We start from the raw sequence: 16,763 nt of genomic DNA, 5'->3' as shown, positions 1-16,763 counted from the left end.
CAGCTCCTGCGTCACTGCAGACACCCGAGATATATGTGTGTGTATGGGGGTGTAAATATTTCGATGTATTTTTATTTTTCAGGGCTTGATTGTCAAGAACCTTTATAGTTAAGTATAATAAAACTAATACTTTGTCACTTTTCAGGTTCGAACATACTTCTGTTGGAGTTTCCATTGCACGCTATACTCTGGCCCGGTTACCTCGAGAGCAAACGAACGAAATCAAATATCTGCGCAAGTAGTGACGCGAGACGGCTCCATCAATGAACACATGAGATGGAATAGGGTTGTCGGTCTAAAAACCTCTTCTTTTCCGATTTTGGCATTTATATCCCCATATGTTCCCAGCAGTTCTTCATGAAACTGATTCTTTTCTTCTTCCTCAGCTTCCTCTGTAGGTGCATGGACATAGATCAATGTAATATTAAAGATCTCAGCTCTTAGTTTTAAGTTGCAGAGTTTCTCGTTGATGGCCTTAAATCCAATAAACATGTCTAATTTCCTCATCCCGAAGGTGTTGCTATTGCCTCCACTATAAAATATTATGTGGCTTCCAGAATTCATAATGTTTACACCCTTCCATCTTATGTCTTGTAGAATAGCGACATTGATCCTATACTTTCTCAGTTGTTCTTTCATTCTTACGAGGGCTCCAGGTCGTACAAGCTCAATGCATTCCATGATGTTATCTTTAACCCTCTATACTTTCTCCTTTGACTAGGTCTATGTTGCTGTGTATCCATCCGACTATTTTCATTCGGTTCCGTAACAATCGATTTTTAGAGGGTAGGAGAGTTGGCCCTACGCCCAACCTCCAACCTGGGGCCAGGTTATTTGATTTGAGGATTTCCGTCCCCTAGATCAGTTGCTTTCACCACAGATATACCGGTAGAACCTGGTCCAGCTATTTAGTTGTAGAACATTCTTCGTTTGGCTGCTCCACCAGGGTCTGTCCGGCTTGGGGGACCCTGCCAGAAGTTTATACTCCCGCCGGTATAGCCCCTAATTGCCTTGTAGTCCGCAATCTCCCTCGCTTGGTACTGAAGCTACTTATGTAAAGGCGGTGTTCCCTGGAGGAAATTTGTTTTTGCTAGCTACTCAAAACGGAGTGACTGCAACGAAAAGCACCAGACTGAATAGATGGTGAGAAATTTAATGATATAAGTCAATATATGAAAAAATACTACGGTACTTTGAAGCATAAGGCACAAGATCATAAATCCTGAAAATCCGCAGAGAAAAAAAAAACCTACTCATTTGACAGGGAACGTAGACTGAAGTATGAATGGATAAATTCTGAAGTAACGTTTGATTCTAACAACAATACTTTGTTAAAATGTAACAAAATTTTTAAGTTTATAAAATTCGAAGAGAAATGTCCTAGTACCCTCCAGTTGATCTTGTGATTTTTTTCAATTGTGTGTTGAGGGACTGACTGCTAAACTTAACTCTTCGAAAAGCAATTCGGCGTCCCGATGGAGTAGTTGTAAAGCTGTCGTCTTGTATACAATTATAATTAAGTGGTTCCGGGTTTCAAAGTGGTTCTAATAGCATGATGAACTGAAAGTCCAGTTAATGAAGTGGACTTGAAAGAAACAAACGCCAAACGTGAAAAAGATATACAGACAGAAGCATTGCAGGTGGAACTGGTGGGACTTTTTCACTAATTCTTCTCTTCAGGGTCTCTGAGTTAGTGATGCGTGTTCAAAAAGTATGCTCTTGAGGTAACCCCACAGAAAGAAATCGAAGGCAGTGTTGTTTGTGCTGTGCAGCTGCCATACAATATACCATACATTACTTTTAAAATACGCCTCTACTACAAAAGCAGGGTGTTCAGGGCTCCAACGCTCCATTACTACAGAAATGGCATTCCTCGTGCTCTTACCTAGCATGCTGGGTTTCACCCCCACAGCGGGACCGTAGGGAATTCCAACCTTTGAAATTGGTAGATATATGCGGGACCTCTATCATTTTACATGACATCTGAAGGATGGAAGTGTGATTTTAAAGGTAAGAAATCATGTTTTTTATAATACATTATGTATTTATGACAACTTCTTACATTTGGTTCTTAAAAAGCATATTCTCACAAATATCATGAGCGAGCGGTAGGAAGATATTCAAGTAATTATATGTCAAAAAGATTTTATTCATACGAGTACAAAGTAATAAATTATTTGAATTTAATTAACCATAAAGTTTTCCTGCGAGTCCAACGTGACCAACAGCAGCAATAGGTCCAGGGTGAGCACTCTGTCCCAGCTTGCTCACCACAGCGTTAAATCCGTTGATTGGATCAGCAGCGTAGTTCACAACTCTCAAAGTGCCATCTGGTTCAGCAACGCTGTATTGGCCTTTCACCAAACCTCCATCACGAACTTCAGACTGGCTCTTGTGGTCTCCAGTCAGAGCGTCAGCCACTCCGTAACCGAAGGCGTATCTGGGGTAAGCCTGGAAAATATTACCTTTTGTCATAAAATGTATCGAATTGAGATGTTATCAAATTGACAGTTAAATGGAATTGTACTTAGCAAACAATAAAAGTTTCAAAGTGTATAGAAATGAAGGCACTTACGTAGTAATCAACAGCAGCGGCGACAGGAGCAACAGCAGCTACATGAGCCACTGGAGCAACAGCAGCAACAGGACCGTAGCCATAGCCCAATGCACCATAACCGCCTACAGCACCACCAGCTGCAACCGTTACGAGAGCGGAGAATGCCAAGAGAGCCTGAAAGTAGATTTCAGAACAACATTATTAATCAAGACATGTACAATAAATTTGAAATATATCTGTGCTATTCTCACCTAATAATGTTAATATTATTGTTGAAATACTTCCTATTTGAATATGAAACAATCATTTGCATCAATATAATTTATTTTAATAAATTCAGTCAGCAATTAATAGATAGTAAAATTTACAAAAATAATTTTATTACCTGAATTCTTTATATACATACGTTTTCACAATTTCAAGTTCTTTACTTTGATATTTTAAGTACGTCATCGCTCAATATTCTAAGGAAATCTCTATTTGTCTTTGTCAATTGTCTACTTGTGGAAATAATTGCGACGATAACTATGAATGAAGAACAAATTCAATAGATGATGGAACAAAGTAAGTGATATATCCATGCCTTTTCGATCAAACTTGTACTTCTGAACTGGTAGCGCGTTAGGCTAACTACTTCCCTCACGGAACCCATTTATATTAAGGATATATAAATTTGTCCACATAAATTTGTTTCAGAACCCCAAAAATGAAGATGATGTGTCAAAAATTACATGTATGTGTTTTAAGAGGATATGCGCGAATGGGTATCGTAATAACCTTCCAGATAAAATAAGCAATCACATGATTTCATTAGTTTTTAGTCATTGTTCATGGATTAGTCATTCTGACCCAATCTTTAACTAAAGCATTAGAAGGACTTGTTAATGCTAACCGAAAGAAAGTTGTTCCTTTGAAGAAATAAGAAAATATTAATTTACTCTGCACTCACTACTTACTGAAAACGAGTTCATGATGTGAATGTTGCTGCCAACTGTGCTGATCAGTAGAAACTGAGAACTTTATATACCCTTCAGTAATGTTTACACATTCAAGGAAAGGAAAAGTGAAACTCATTAAACGAAGCACTTTGAAACACAATAATGGAACGCGATTACTTCCTTCAACAAATAAGATGGTAATTGTGTTGGAATAATGTGGTGATGTGTAACAGTATTAGACACCAAGAGTGCGAATGACATACAAAATTTCTAATTAAATCAAATATCAGATGTAATTTTACTACTAACGTTGAAATATCCTGCAGACCACATGACTTTCCTAATGGAAGGAAACAGTGATGAAAAAATATCTCCGGAAATTCCTTTAATGCGGAAACGGAATCCTTGAGTGAAATAAAATATCAACTACATACTGTCTGTGAAAGAAAAATATATACCTCATGATATACTCATGATATCCACAGTCAAACTCCCCTCGTCTTTTGTCCGTGAGGATCATCTTAGGACCTCTGTGTGATGTAAAAATCCTGTAAAAACTTTAAGAAATATATGTATAAGGACCTTAAAAATGATTTCATTTAGACACATATACCTAAAATAGGTTCCAACAAGCAAAAACGGTTATTTTAGGCACTATAAAACTTCATCAGTTGCTGCGTTTTTTAAAATGAAACGCTTATGTAATTTCTTACTTCTTATTTACCTGTAAAAGAAAAAAATACGTTAAAAACCTGAAATCCAAGGTCTAGTAATAACAGAAAAAATTTACTTTCATACAAAAATTTCTAAAAAGGAACATTGCGATACAAACGTAATTAGAAATTTTAACACTTCTGCACCCTTCTGAATATTATGTGCAAAACAATAACTAGAAAGATGAATAACTGAAAATGTAGAATAGTATCCTTAATATAGCATAATTCCCCCATTATTATTTTCCATTTACTTTGCTAGATACAATAGCTAAAATTAACATTCTCATATATTCTCACTCGTCTTGAGATCTTTCGCTGCGGGACGGCGTAGGTTCGAATCCGGCTCTGGTCGGAATTTATTCGGCCTCCGTATAGGGCCGGTGGCAACCCACCATCGTGAGGAAATTGGGAAGCTCCGAGTGAGTGAGCGTAACCTGGTCAAGAAGACCTACAATAACGGCTGGGGGTTCGTCGGGCTGATCACCCGTCACCCCCAACACTGATCTGAGACCTCCACGCTATAACAGGTGACGGCGGAACAGTGTGGGAGGGAGACCAGCAGTCGGTAGGTAAGCCAAGGCCCGCCATGGGCTGTAGAGCTGTGGGGTTATTATTATTATTTACCAATATTACACTCGGCACTACATACATTTCTTCCTTTGAGTTATTTTGACAAGATGAGAAATAACACGGATATTGTGTTTTAATGAAACAATTATCTTGATTTGAATGGTGGTAATGATATTATTATCGTTCAAAAATATCAGAAAAGTTTAGCGCCTTCCATTCTATTTCCCAAAGCATACGAGTTTTTGAGTCTTAGAGCAAGTTTATTTAGATAAGAGGAATGCTTTCAAAACACGTTTGCAACAAAATTTGTCAAAGTGGATATAAGTATACAATTTATGGTGTGTAACACCTCTTCAAACCGGCTATCAGAGGGTATCAAGTACTTTCCAATCATATGAGACACCCTCAACTCCCATGTTTAATGGCATGTATTCCCGTTTCGCCGAATGGCCAGGGGCGCATTATTATACCTGTTGAACATTTCCCTTCTGAGTAATATTTTCGGTGAAAGAGGAATTACCGTTTCGCCGTATCCCATTTCGCTGAATATTTTGAAGAGAGGGAATTTTCCCTCCGGTGGGAAATTTCGGATGCTCGCAGGCAAAGAACACATCATTTATTTTTCTAAACAAACCCAATTTCTTTTTAAGAAGTTACACGAGTTGTATGGCGAAAGATGCCTAGAGATGTTAAGTACTATTTATAGTATTTGTGGATCTGAAGAAAGCATTTCATGGAGTGAGTTTGATGCAAGTTATGTAGTTATTGAATAAGATCGGTGCAGTTGTGGAAGAGTGGAGGATTCATAATCAATCTCTTTCATGAAGTGATGAATTAAACTAATAGTAGAAGGCAGGGGCGCCGTTAGGAAACGCGAGGCTCTGCTGTGCAAGCCATACCCGCGAGGCCCTTATATTTTCAAAAGTGAAACTTTTTTTCCTTGTAAAACACTGAAACAATCCTCACCATGAGCCCTCGAAAAACATTTTCTCTTGTGTCGTTTTCCAAGTGGAAATTTCTAGCTCGAGAATTCTTGGTCGAGTTTGGTGGAGAAGTTTGAGGGGAAAGGGGACATGATTATACGTATCAACATTGAGACAATGCACTATGAGAAATGCTCAGGCATGCCCGCTGCATTTCACCCTCCACGGTTTGGGCGCTGATCTTGTGTGATATGTAGATGATATTTTTTCTGTCAGATAGCATACTAAAGACGTCAGTATTCTATGGAAACGGGATCATGCTAACAGAAGGATGAAACCCCTGAGATTGTCCCTTTCGCATAGGCGTAACTTGGCGTGAGCAAGGGGCTGGGGCCAAATCTCCACGTTTATTAAAATGTACACATGTGTTTTGGAATGTTAAACCTTTTTGTATATTTAGAAACCTGAGATTCATTTTCGACCCAAAGTTACGCTGCATAAAACACTTGTTAAGTTTCATTCAGAGATATTTATATCCTGAGGGCCATCCTTCCCAGTTCGCAGCGTACTAAAGATTTTGTCATGTTTCGACAGGAAAAATGCTAGTACCGTAGTAACCATGAATGTGATGCATGGACACAAGCATACAGGATAAAAAAAATGCTATATTTGAGTGCTGAAGTCGAAATCAAACGTCAAGGAACAAACTGTTATCAAGGAAAGTTGTTCGCATTGACGTCCTCTGCAAGCTGTGAAAATTTGTCTGTGGTCCACAATGTCACCTTGTTATTTAGCGTCTCTTTCCTGCCACTTTTGACTAATAGCGACGATGAGGATGAATGACAAGACTAAATTGATGAAGTGACACTCACAAAGAATACCCATGCCCAAGCCGAGATTCGAACCCGGGAGCCCTGGTGTTGTAGCACGTTCTACTAACCACTCCGCCACGGAGTTCGGCGACCCTGTATATGTGCATATCCATGCAATTTCTACATAAATGTGTGTGTGTGTGTGTGTGTGTCACGCAGTCTTCACAAACTGGTATTGTAAATGTGAATATTCCGTATCGTTTATGAAAGTATTGTAGGGTGAAATTCATTTATAAATCTTGCAGAATACAATAAAGACAAAAATCGTAGAGTTTACCTTTCATATACTTACTTAAAATCTCTCGCCTTTTGTGTATCAAAGTCTTCATTCACGTTAACCCTTCAAGCCGAGAGTTAAATACCCATCAGCCGCTGCGAGAGGCGGTAATTTTAAATCACTTAACCACAATTTTCTCGTAATGTCACAAAATTGAACATATCTTAAAAACCATTTGCTCAATTACAATGAAATTTTCAGGACTTGTAAACGAAACTTCACACTACACAAAATTGTATAAATAATGACATTTATACTATAATAACAAAAATAATAATAAAAATAAGAACTTACATGTTGCGCTTACAAAGTACTCCTTCTGTCTTGTGTTCTTGTTAGTTTAGAAGTCCAACGTTGTGTGTTGTGTCAAAAAAACAACAGAAAGGGATCAAGAACATTATTGACTGCTTTTTGGGGACTGCACAATCCACAAAACGCAAGTTTATTTGCTTTGAAAAAGTCGTCAACTTCTTTCCAGTTCTAGGTTACATTCGATGATGCAACAGGTGAGGATATAATGCCATCTAATTCGCTTTCACTATCACTGACACTATCTACTTCCTGTTCTGCATAGTTTACTTCACTTTCACTTGTAGATAGAAATGAAGAAATTGAACTTTCACTGTCACTTTCCTCTAAAAACGCACAAATTTTGTCCGTTTCGATGCCCTTTACCTGCTCGTGCGATGTCATTTCTAAGCTGCTTTTTTTTACGTAATGAAGTGATGCAATCGCACATAATTTCATGTAATTGGAAGGAAAACCAATAGATGGCAGCACATTGTAGTCTACTCTTGAGTTACATGCGTTTTCGTTTATGTGGGAAAACAACAGGTGGCAGAATATGCATCATTTCGTCACTACTAGACGGGACGTATACGTGTACGTCGAACCACCTCTAGAAGCACTATGAGGGTCCGTACACGTGTACGTCGAACCGGCTTGAAGAACGAAGACAAATTTTGACAAGTGACGACTGTGGTGAGTGTTTTAAAAAATACATGGTTCTCAAATCAAGGCCGCCCGCAGGAGTCTTTCTAAAGAGGGGAGGTCAGTGGTCACCCCCTGTCACAAAATTCCCATAAAGCATTCCACACTCGGTGTGGAGGGACAAATGCTCCCTTGGCCCCCCTCTGCGGGCGCTCTTGTGTCAAATACGTCTTGATTGATTTCAAACGACAGAAGCTTCTTTCGCCACTTGCTACTTTTATCGGCGATGTTAGACGATTTTTTTTAAGTAAACTGGAAATGAAATACGTACTTAGATGGAAGCCGAATGCTCCACTGCTTCAAATGATAATGATTTATTTGACTTGAAACTTGTTGACCCACTCGCATAGTGGTAATATCTGGCGAAATCTGTAAACGTCCCTTCTCTAGGAGGGTTTAGAGGAATAAAAATAAAAGTATCTCCAGATATTTATTTCGATTTTAGCTAAGTATGTTTTTCACACAAAAGGGAATATCGACACAGGACAAGTTTCCCTGTCACGGCCAATTTCTTAATTTACCATAACGTAATACCCAAACGCGGGAGTCCAAACATTTGTACCCTAAAATTTCGGGCCTCAGCTTCACAAGGAATCAAGTTGTAGTTCCTGTACCCTCTCGGGCAATAAGTTTATGGCAGGAAATCGGTCGTAGGTTGTGGTCACAAACAAGAAATTCAACTGCGTTCCGTCGGACACAGCAGGCATGCATCTTGCAGCCCGCGTTTGAAAATTGTTTTCTTTTTTCTACACTACGTAAGCTTATCTAAATTGATTTTTATTTCTAATATAGATTTCCTTTCTTTTCTATCTTATTCTAAAGCGATCATGTTTGCACAAAAAATGAATGGGAATAAAATATTCAATAATATTATATAAATATTTCAGAAGCGCGAGGCCCTGTTCGGTGGCACGCGTCGCACACCCCTAACGGTGGCCCTGGTAGAAGGAATGACTGAGGGATAAATTTGGGAGAAAATAACGACAAGGATGCTGCCTATCATCTACATTATTAAATATCTGCTTAGAAGAATTAGTAAAGAACTGTTTCCAGAATAGGGTGGGCTAATAATAGGAGGAAGAACTAAATGTATAATATTTCCGGACAACATGACTTTGTTAGCAGAAGACGAGAGGGCCATGAAAACTTAAGTGCTCACTGTAAGCATTCGGGATGAAAAAAAAATACGAACGAAACAAAGGCTATGGTTATTGGGAAGAAACCGTGGAAAATTTGGGTGAGATTTCGAGGCCAAAGTAGAGAACATCTAAAATGTCTACCAGGCTGTTACATTATACTAAGGGAAGGAGGTAATGCAACCATAATCCACTTCCAAATGGCTCCAAATAAAGTGCCGCAAGTGAATGAATTGAGATAGTCATTTTTGCCATAGTTTATTGCATATTGAGTTTTTCAAAGAATTTTTCAAAAATTTTTACGACTGTAAAATTTGACACTGTATTACAATAATATTTACAATTGAGAGCTTTCCTGTAATCGTTTCCTTTATCTTGTCAAATCAGAAAATTTGCTGCGTGTTGTGAACAATTTTACTAGTAAGTAACGCTGATGGTGCTGTTTTTCGAACATTTACTTCGAGTGTACCGCCCCTCTCGATCTCCGACGCTGGACTTCACCTCAAACGAGTATGCTCCTTTATGTGAACAAATTGTGCAATGAGTTTCTGACTTGGATGAAATTATCTTTCACCCAAGTCCCTGAAATTTTCCAACGGAGAGAAAATTATATCTAGTAATTATAACTAGCATACCAATAACTAGTAAGATTGATAACTGTAAATTGGGAATAATATTATCATCATAGCATAAACCGACACGACATTATTTAACTTTTACTTTGCTTGATACAGCAGCTTGCCTAAACTTTTATTCTCACATAATAGGTTACTTTGAACCCACATTACACTATACACTCTTCCTTTGAGTTATTTTGTCAAGATGATGACGCAGATATTGTGTTTTAAAGTAAGCATTCATTTTGATTTGAATGGTGATAAAGCAATTATTATCAATCAAAAATATCAAAAAATTTTCGCACCTTCCACTCTACTCCCAAAATCATACGGATTTTTTAATCTTATGCGAGATTATTTAGATAATAGGAATGTTTTGAAGGATTCCGAAAGCTGAAATGAACAAAAATAGTAACTAACGTACGCTCACAACAAGGTTTAAATGAAAAAGAAATAGGAACTAGCATACGTTCAAAACAAAATAAGTCAAAGCAGATATTAGTATACAATTTATTGCGCAACTCCTTTCATATCGCAGGTCTCCGCGGCGGAGTGGTCACCACATCGCGCTACTACGTCAGGTGTCCCGGATTCGAATCCTGGCCTAGGAATGGGTGTTCTTTGTGTGTCCCTTCACCAATTTCGTAATATCATCAGTCATACTTATTTTCGCGTTTAGCTAAAAGTGGCAGAAATGCGAAATAAAATAAACCAAATCAATCAATCAGTTAATCCTCTTGAAATCGGCTATTCGAGAATAGCCACCATTCTCTAATTATATAAGACTCTCAATTCCCATTTTTAATCTAACGTGGTTCCTATAGAATAGGCACAACCGACAACACTGTTTTACTGCACTCCTGTACTCCTGCACTCCTGCACAACTGTGGTTCGCCCCTCCAGGCGCCATTATGCTATCGTCAGGTTATGCTCGCTTCGAAATTCTTAATCTTCCATCCTTGCAGGGAAAAAAAATGGCCTCGGTGGCTCAGTGGTTATCAATTCAGATTGAAATACCACGTTTCGGAAACTGATTCTGTCTCCGTCTTCAGGAGACGAACCTAAGTTTGCGGATTAGGTGCAGGAGCGTAGAATAAGTAAGATTTGGAGGGTTCGACGTTCACTAGCCAATAAGCCAGGACGACAAAAGACGCAAAAGACAGAAATCCTGTTGCGGCATCACTGTCAGAGACAATTCCACATAGGTAAAACAGTGAAAACTACAAATCAGGCAAAGCCAAGAGCTGGTTGGGTAGTTCAGACTATAAGTTATTATCAAGGTGTGACAGAGACCTATGTTCGTGTCCTGAGTTAGACAGCATTTTTAGCTTAAATGGCTACGTACTCCTAAGCACCGTGGATATTTTTCTGGACGCCCTGCATGTTATAATAAAGAACTTTGTGCCTACCAACAAAGCACGTTCTGCAGAATATCCGATTTGGTTGGACAAGGAACATATCCCTACTTTCAAAAACAAAACGCAGGCTAGAGCACATACCCACAAAACGTTTTGTGACATTCGGAGACATTCAAAATATTTACTCAAGAGAAGGTGTACTGAATATGTAAATAACAAAACTGCACAGTTTGTTGCTGAACCAAAAAAGTTATACTCGTTATTAAATTTTAAAATGCAGAAACCTCGTGTGCCTACAGAAATTGTGAATAATTCTGTTGGAGACGAGAGAGGGCATTTTAATACATTTTTCATGAAATTTTATCATCAGAGACAGTTTATGAACCGCTTACTCGCGTAAAGTCTGTCAGTTCACACACACTCTCATAAAACCTCCCCTGAAGAAGTAAAACCTCACCTCATCTCTTTCTCCATTTAATAACATGGTGAACTTTAAATTTTTCCTTTTGTTTGGTTGAGACATACTCTTATCGTATTAAGATGTTTTCCAAGAATTTCAAACTCAACTAATATATTATTTTTCTTTTTTAATCTTTAACTATGTTTTCAATATTCCAAACCAACTTCTCACAGTAAATTAACAAGTTGGATATTGTTAAGTTTCCTTCAAAACAAAATCGGGAAATACGGAAACATAACGAAATTGTTTAATTTCGTAGTAATTATTATATTCTTGTTCCACATAAGTTTTCAACTTCAAGTTTCATCTGATGTTTTGTTTCTTCAATACATATTAATGAATGTAGATTTATAAACACACACTTTGATTTCAGAAACAAAAAGACAACTAGAAATATCATATTCAAATGGCAATATGTTGATAAATGAATGCTATATTTATAAAAAAATATATATTTACTTTCAAATCAGTCTCATTTGATTCAAACACTTTAGAAGGCGGTTTTTAGCAAGGTTACCGTGATCGTAGTTTCCATTAACCGTAAAGTTTTCCAGCCAATCCAACATGACCAACAGCAGCGACAGGTCCAGGGTGAGTACTCTGTCCAAGCTTGCTCACCACAGCGTTGAATCCGTTGACTGGATCAGCAGCGTAGTTCACAACTCTCAAAGTGCCATCTGGTTCAGCCACGCTGTATTGGCCTTTCAGCAAACCTCCATCACGAACTTCAGACTGGCTCTTGTGGTCTCCAGTCAGAGCGTCGGCCACTCCGTAACCGAAGGCGTATCTGGGGTAGGCCTGGAAAATATATAAACTTATGTGATATCATGAATAGAATTTAGATGTTTTCAAATTGAGAGTTACAATAAAATCAATAGATCTTTCAGAAAGTGTAAATATGAACAAACTTACGTAGTAATCAACAGCAGCGGCGACAGGAGCAACAGCAGCTACATGAGCCACTGGAACAACAGCAGCAACAGGGCCATAGCCATAGCCCAATGCACCATAACCGCCTACAGCACCACCAGCTGCAACCGCTACGAGAGCGGAGAATGCCAAGATAGCCTGAAATACCATAAATGATACATATAAGACACTCCAGATATAGGCAATTTGTACTTCTAATGACTCATATACCCCTTCATTCTAAATTTACGTTCGTAAATATGTATATCTATTGTTTTTCAATCCCAAAATATTATGGTTTTCTATCTCTTGTACTGTTATATTACAATGGATTTTCTTGTGTTAGTACATCAAATCGTTATAAATATGTGGGAAAATCATAGATTATATCTAATTCTTTTATATTACAACTGAATATGCATTTTTCTGTAACTAATTTACTAAGAAGCTTTATAACGTTATTTTCCAATCACCCCATTCTTAACGTCTTCCACTCCCATTTTTCTTTAAGGTTATATAATCAGATTGTTCTATTGTTTTTCTATAATTACGGGTAAATTACACAATAACTTGCCCGAAACTCTTATCTCCACAGTGCATGTAACATTAGTCTCTTTTCCATTTTGTTTCTGTTCTATACAGCTTATTCTATTGTTCTTGCACTATCTATCTTACTTGTATTAAATTCATTTTTTTCTTAAAGTTAGTGTTTGATCATATAGAGACGTCGTGTTTGTATATAAAGTCTCAAGTTGAATACGAACCTCTAAGTGAACGGGTGATTTTTTATATAGTACAGCAGTATACATAAACTCATCCAAGAGAACCAGATATGTCACGCTTTCCTCGTCAGAGCCAGTCATTCTGATGTCCTCAAAATACGTAAGAAGTAAATATATCCATGAATACTATAATTTAGTTTGATTCAGTCTAGTGCTTGTAAATTGAAATAATATTCTAACTATATGGTTCATTCATTTAGCTATATATTGTAACCGCTTGTTAACCCTGTTTTGATATTTGTGTTAACTTCAGACCTTCCACGGGAATTTTCTTTCTTCCTTCACTATTGGGTTATGTTGTATATTTGTAAATATATTGTCACTATTTGAAAATATACGTCAGAATACAAGTATCCATCCTGTAGTTATTGATGGTTGATTTTATAGCTATATCTAATTAACTCTTCAGTGTATTTAAAACTATTTTAGATATCTGTAAACACGCACATGCACATTCCTAGCAGTCTGCACATGCAAACCGAAGAGCCGTTAATCAGAATTTTAGAACAAAGTGTAGTGGAAATCTATGATGAATGAATTTAAAACTAAAAGTTTCCAAGTTTTCATCTCTATACGAGTAACTGCAAATACTCGTACATTACAGAAATATTTAGTTTTGAAGAGCATTACTTTTATAACGTAACACTGGATATTTTCAACATAGAACGTTGCATGAATTATTGTTAGCATAAAGTAATGTGCTCTTCTTAAATAACTGTGATATGGATGTTGAGAAATGAAATGAGAATACAGTAATGTAGAGGCGACTACTCACTGAAAACGAGTTCATGGTGTGCTTGTTGCTGCCAACTCTAACAAGACCATGATCGTTAGTCTTTTTATATTATGGAAGATCAGCGAAAGTCATTCTGGAATTTACAATTCCACAAGCAGCACTTCCACCAAATGTATAATTTCTCAATTAATACGTTATGCAAGAATCTGCATGCATCACTCAGCATTAGAGTATGCATCTCATGGCAGACCGTGGTTGAAGAAAGTACAAATGATCAGATTCAAATTCTTGAGATATTTTAAATACTAATAACATAACATGTATCTTAATTTCATCCTATAATCTCAACCTTTGTCTGACAGTGAGTTAAATATCTACAACTTTATGATTGATAACGGTGGAAGCACATAGTGGTTCGGATTCTACTTTAAACTGTAGGTCCAGTCCCGATTAGCCTTACTGTGCATAAAGTGGATTTAAAACACCAAATCAATCAATCAATCTTTATGATTGATATGTCTCCTCAATAACTGCCGTCTAGTAATTAAGGAGTCCCGAGAAGAGGCCATTTGTACTGTGGTTCGAATCTCACTTTAACCCTTAGCCTACATGAGCATATACCAGACGTTCTAACGAGAATACGTTGACAAGAAAAAATATTATAAAAAGAGTTTTATTAAAGCTTGGTGGGTATGGTATTTTGCGAATTATTTCTTGTATCGAGGGATTAGCCATTAAATATAATATTTTTTGATTTGGTATTAGAGTTGTTGGTATTTGAATAATTAGTCTTGTTTGTATGCGCCAAATTGATTTAAAGGCCTTGTTTCGTATTCATCTGTAGCACATATAGGTCTTGTTTTAATAGGAATTATAACTATAGGAGCGTGGGGCATGAATGGTGGACTTACTTTAATAGTAGCACATGGTCTTTGTTCTTCTGGCATATTTGTTTAGTAAATATTACTTATGAGCGATAAGGTAGTCGTAGTATATTAATTAATAGGGGGATAATTAATTATACTCCTAGACTATCTTTTTACCCAATTACTTTCATTAAAGAAATCATGTTCTGTTGCATGACTTAGCATATAAATAAGAAAATCTAGAGTGTAAATGATTCCGTTGCACTTATAGAATTCATGAATGTTTTTAGATTAAGTGTGAATACAATTGAAATAGATAGAGAAACCAGCAAGCAACTCAACTGGCTTTACCCCTGACTACTACAAAACGTAATTAACATTTTAAAAATTACTGAGTTCCGTACCATGCAAGGATTAACGTCGAAATCAGTGTTTCAGAGCGTGTACTACATAAGTAATTATAATTGTAAGTGTTTGGTGAGTATGTGTGTACTACGTCGCACTGTTATATGCCAGAAAGTAAAGCGTGAAATGGATACACCAAGGAAGTTAGTAGTTAAAGCCTTTCCACGTTTCTCTCCCCCTACCCCCTCTCTCTCTCTTGCTTTTGTTCTCTCTCTCTCTCTCTCTCTCTCTCTATCTAATCTCCCTCGTTCTCTGTCTCTCTCTCCCTCCCTCGCACTCTCTCTCTCACCATCGACGTCAGGGGTCCCGGGTTCGAACCCCGACCTGGGCATGGATGTTTGTGAGAGTCCACTCACTAATTTCATCATATCATCACTAATCCCCATCTTCGCAAATTAGCCAAAAATGGCACAAAAAGCTAAGTAAGACAAATTAATCAATCAATCTCTCTCCCCATGTACTTGTGTGTGTGTGTGTGTCACATGTTCTTGTTTTATTTACTTATTATTTATTACTTCACAAGTGTTGATTTTTAGATATATTGCATTTGCACTCACTTTCGAATGTTAATTTAAACAACATATATTACAACAACACTTATAAGCAATAAGTAACCCCTTTCACTCTCTTGTCTTCCTCGTTGCTATGTCCTATCTTTTTCATTCTTTGATATGTCATCTTGTAGTATTCAGTAACAGTTATTGGATTTGATCTACTTGGTTTCCCGTTTATTCGGGATCTTTTTGATTCGCTTGTCTTTGTATTCATTTATTTATGATTTAATTTATTTCATCTATCTTCATATTTATAGTACTTACCTGACTTATATTATATATTTCTCTGATTGGTACTTTTCTTCTCTCTCCGCTATTTCTACTACTCTGTTTCTTAAATAGTTAAAATCGTTAAAGCATTTAAATGAAATATCTGTGAAATAGTCGTCAAATTCACATAGGAGCTCCCAATTAAAGTTATTGTTTGCTTTGTTCTATGCTATTTAATTTGTGTTTTTTCGCTTGAGTAGTGTCTCCAGAAAACATCATTGGCATTGTTGAAGGGAACTTTAGAACATTTTTTGGAGGGTATAACTAATGGCAAAACAATCCAATACACATCGCAAGACATATGGGGAGAATCTGGAAACAGTTCCTCACACATGTATAATCTCGGCTGTTTGTGGATATGATATGATCAAGACCACACTCCGGCCACACTCCGCCTTTAACCCTCAGTGTTTCCTCCGGGTAACCATTTATTGGGGAGAATTCACACCAAAGCGACAAGCGACAAGCGTCATTTGGGAACCAGCCAATCAACTACAACATTGCACACCTTAGCGGCATGACAGGCCGCATAAGCCTTCGTTTGATTGGTGAAATCCTCAAGCGACACGTGTCGCCTCTCGCTTCGGTGTGAAATCTCCTTTAGGGGCTGGGAAAACCCCAGTTTTGCTCCTTGCATGGACATTGTTGGAATGATTCCAACTAGAAACCAACCACCCAAGAAATCGAACCTAGGTCTCCCTCGTGACAGCCACAGATTTTGGAATGGACTTGACTACCCTGTATTTGATGATAAAGAATTCATAATTTTGATACGAAAACAATCATACTTTAGGTGAGTGTAAAATCATGGTCTCGAATATTGACGG

The 16,763-nt window shown here is 37.4% G+C and overlaps 1 protein-coding gene and 2 pseudogenes across 2 annotated transcripts; all 3 read right to left on the bottom strand.

The window, feature by feature from the left end:
* Window positions 1–222: 222 nt before the first annotated feature.
* On the bottom strand, window positions 223–681 carry LOC145992384 (protein CFDP2-like). The gene has a single exon (XM_083128764.1). It carries the CDS (start codon window positions 679–681, stop codon window positions 223–225), a length of 459 nt encoding a protein of 152 aa, XP_082984890.1.
* Window positions 682–2,187: 1,506 nt separating this feature from the next.
* LOC145992383 (cuticle protein 19 pseudogene) lies at window positions 2,188–6,288 on the bottom strand (annotated as a pseudogene).
* Window positions 6,289–11,948: 5,660 nt separating this feature from the next.
* On the bottom strand, window positions 11,949–13,903 carry LOC145992382 (cuticle protein 19 pseudogene; annotated as a pseudogene). Its single transcript, XR_014442162.1, has 3 exons — window positions 13,881–13,903; window positions 12,327–12,482; window positions 11,949–12,212 (listed from the first exon to the last, which is right to left on the bottom strand). The product of XR_014442162.1 is annotated as a cuticle protein 19 pseudogene (transcript).
* Between the last annotated feature and the right edge of the window lie 2,860 nt (window positions 13,904–16,763).

This window comes from Lepisma saccharinum, chromosome 9, assembly GCF_977018435.1.
Source record: "Lepisma saccharinum chromosome 9, izLepSacc3.1, whole genome shotgun sequence".
NCBI lineage: Eukaryota > Metazoa > Arthropoda > Insecta > Zygentoma > Lepismatidae > Lepisma > Lepisma saccharinum.
This window is presented reverse-complemented; position numbering and strand designations above follow the sequence as displayed.

Coding starts and splice junctions, on each gene's coding strand:
- LOC145992384 (XM_083128764.1), bottom strand. CDS start 681: ATGGAATGCATTGAGCTTGTACGACCTGGAGCCCTCGTAAGAATGAAA.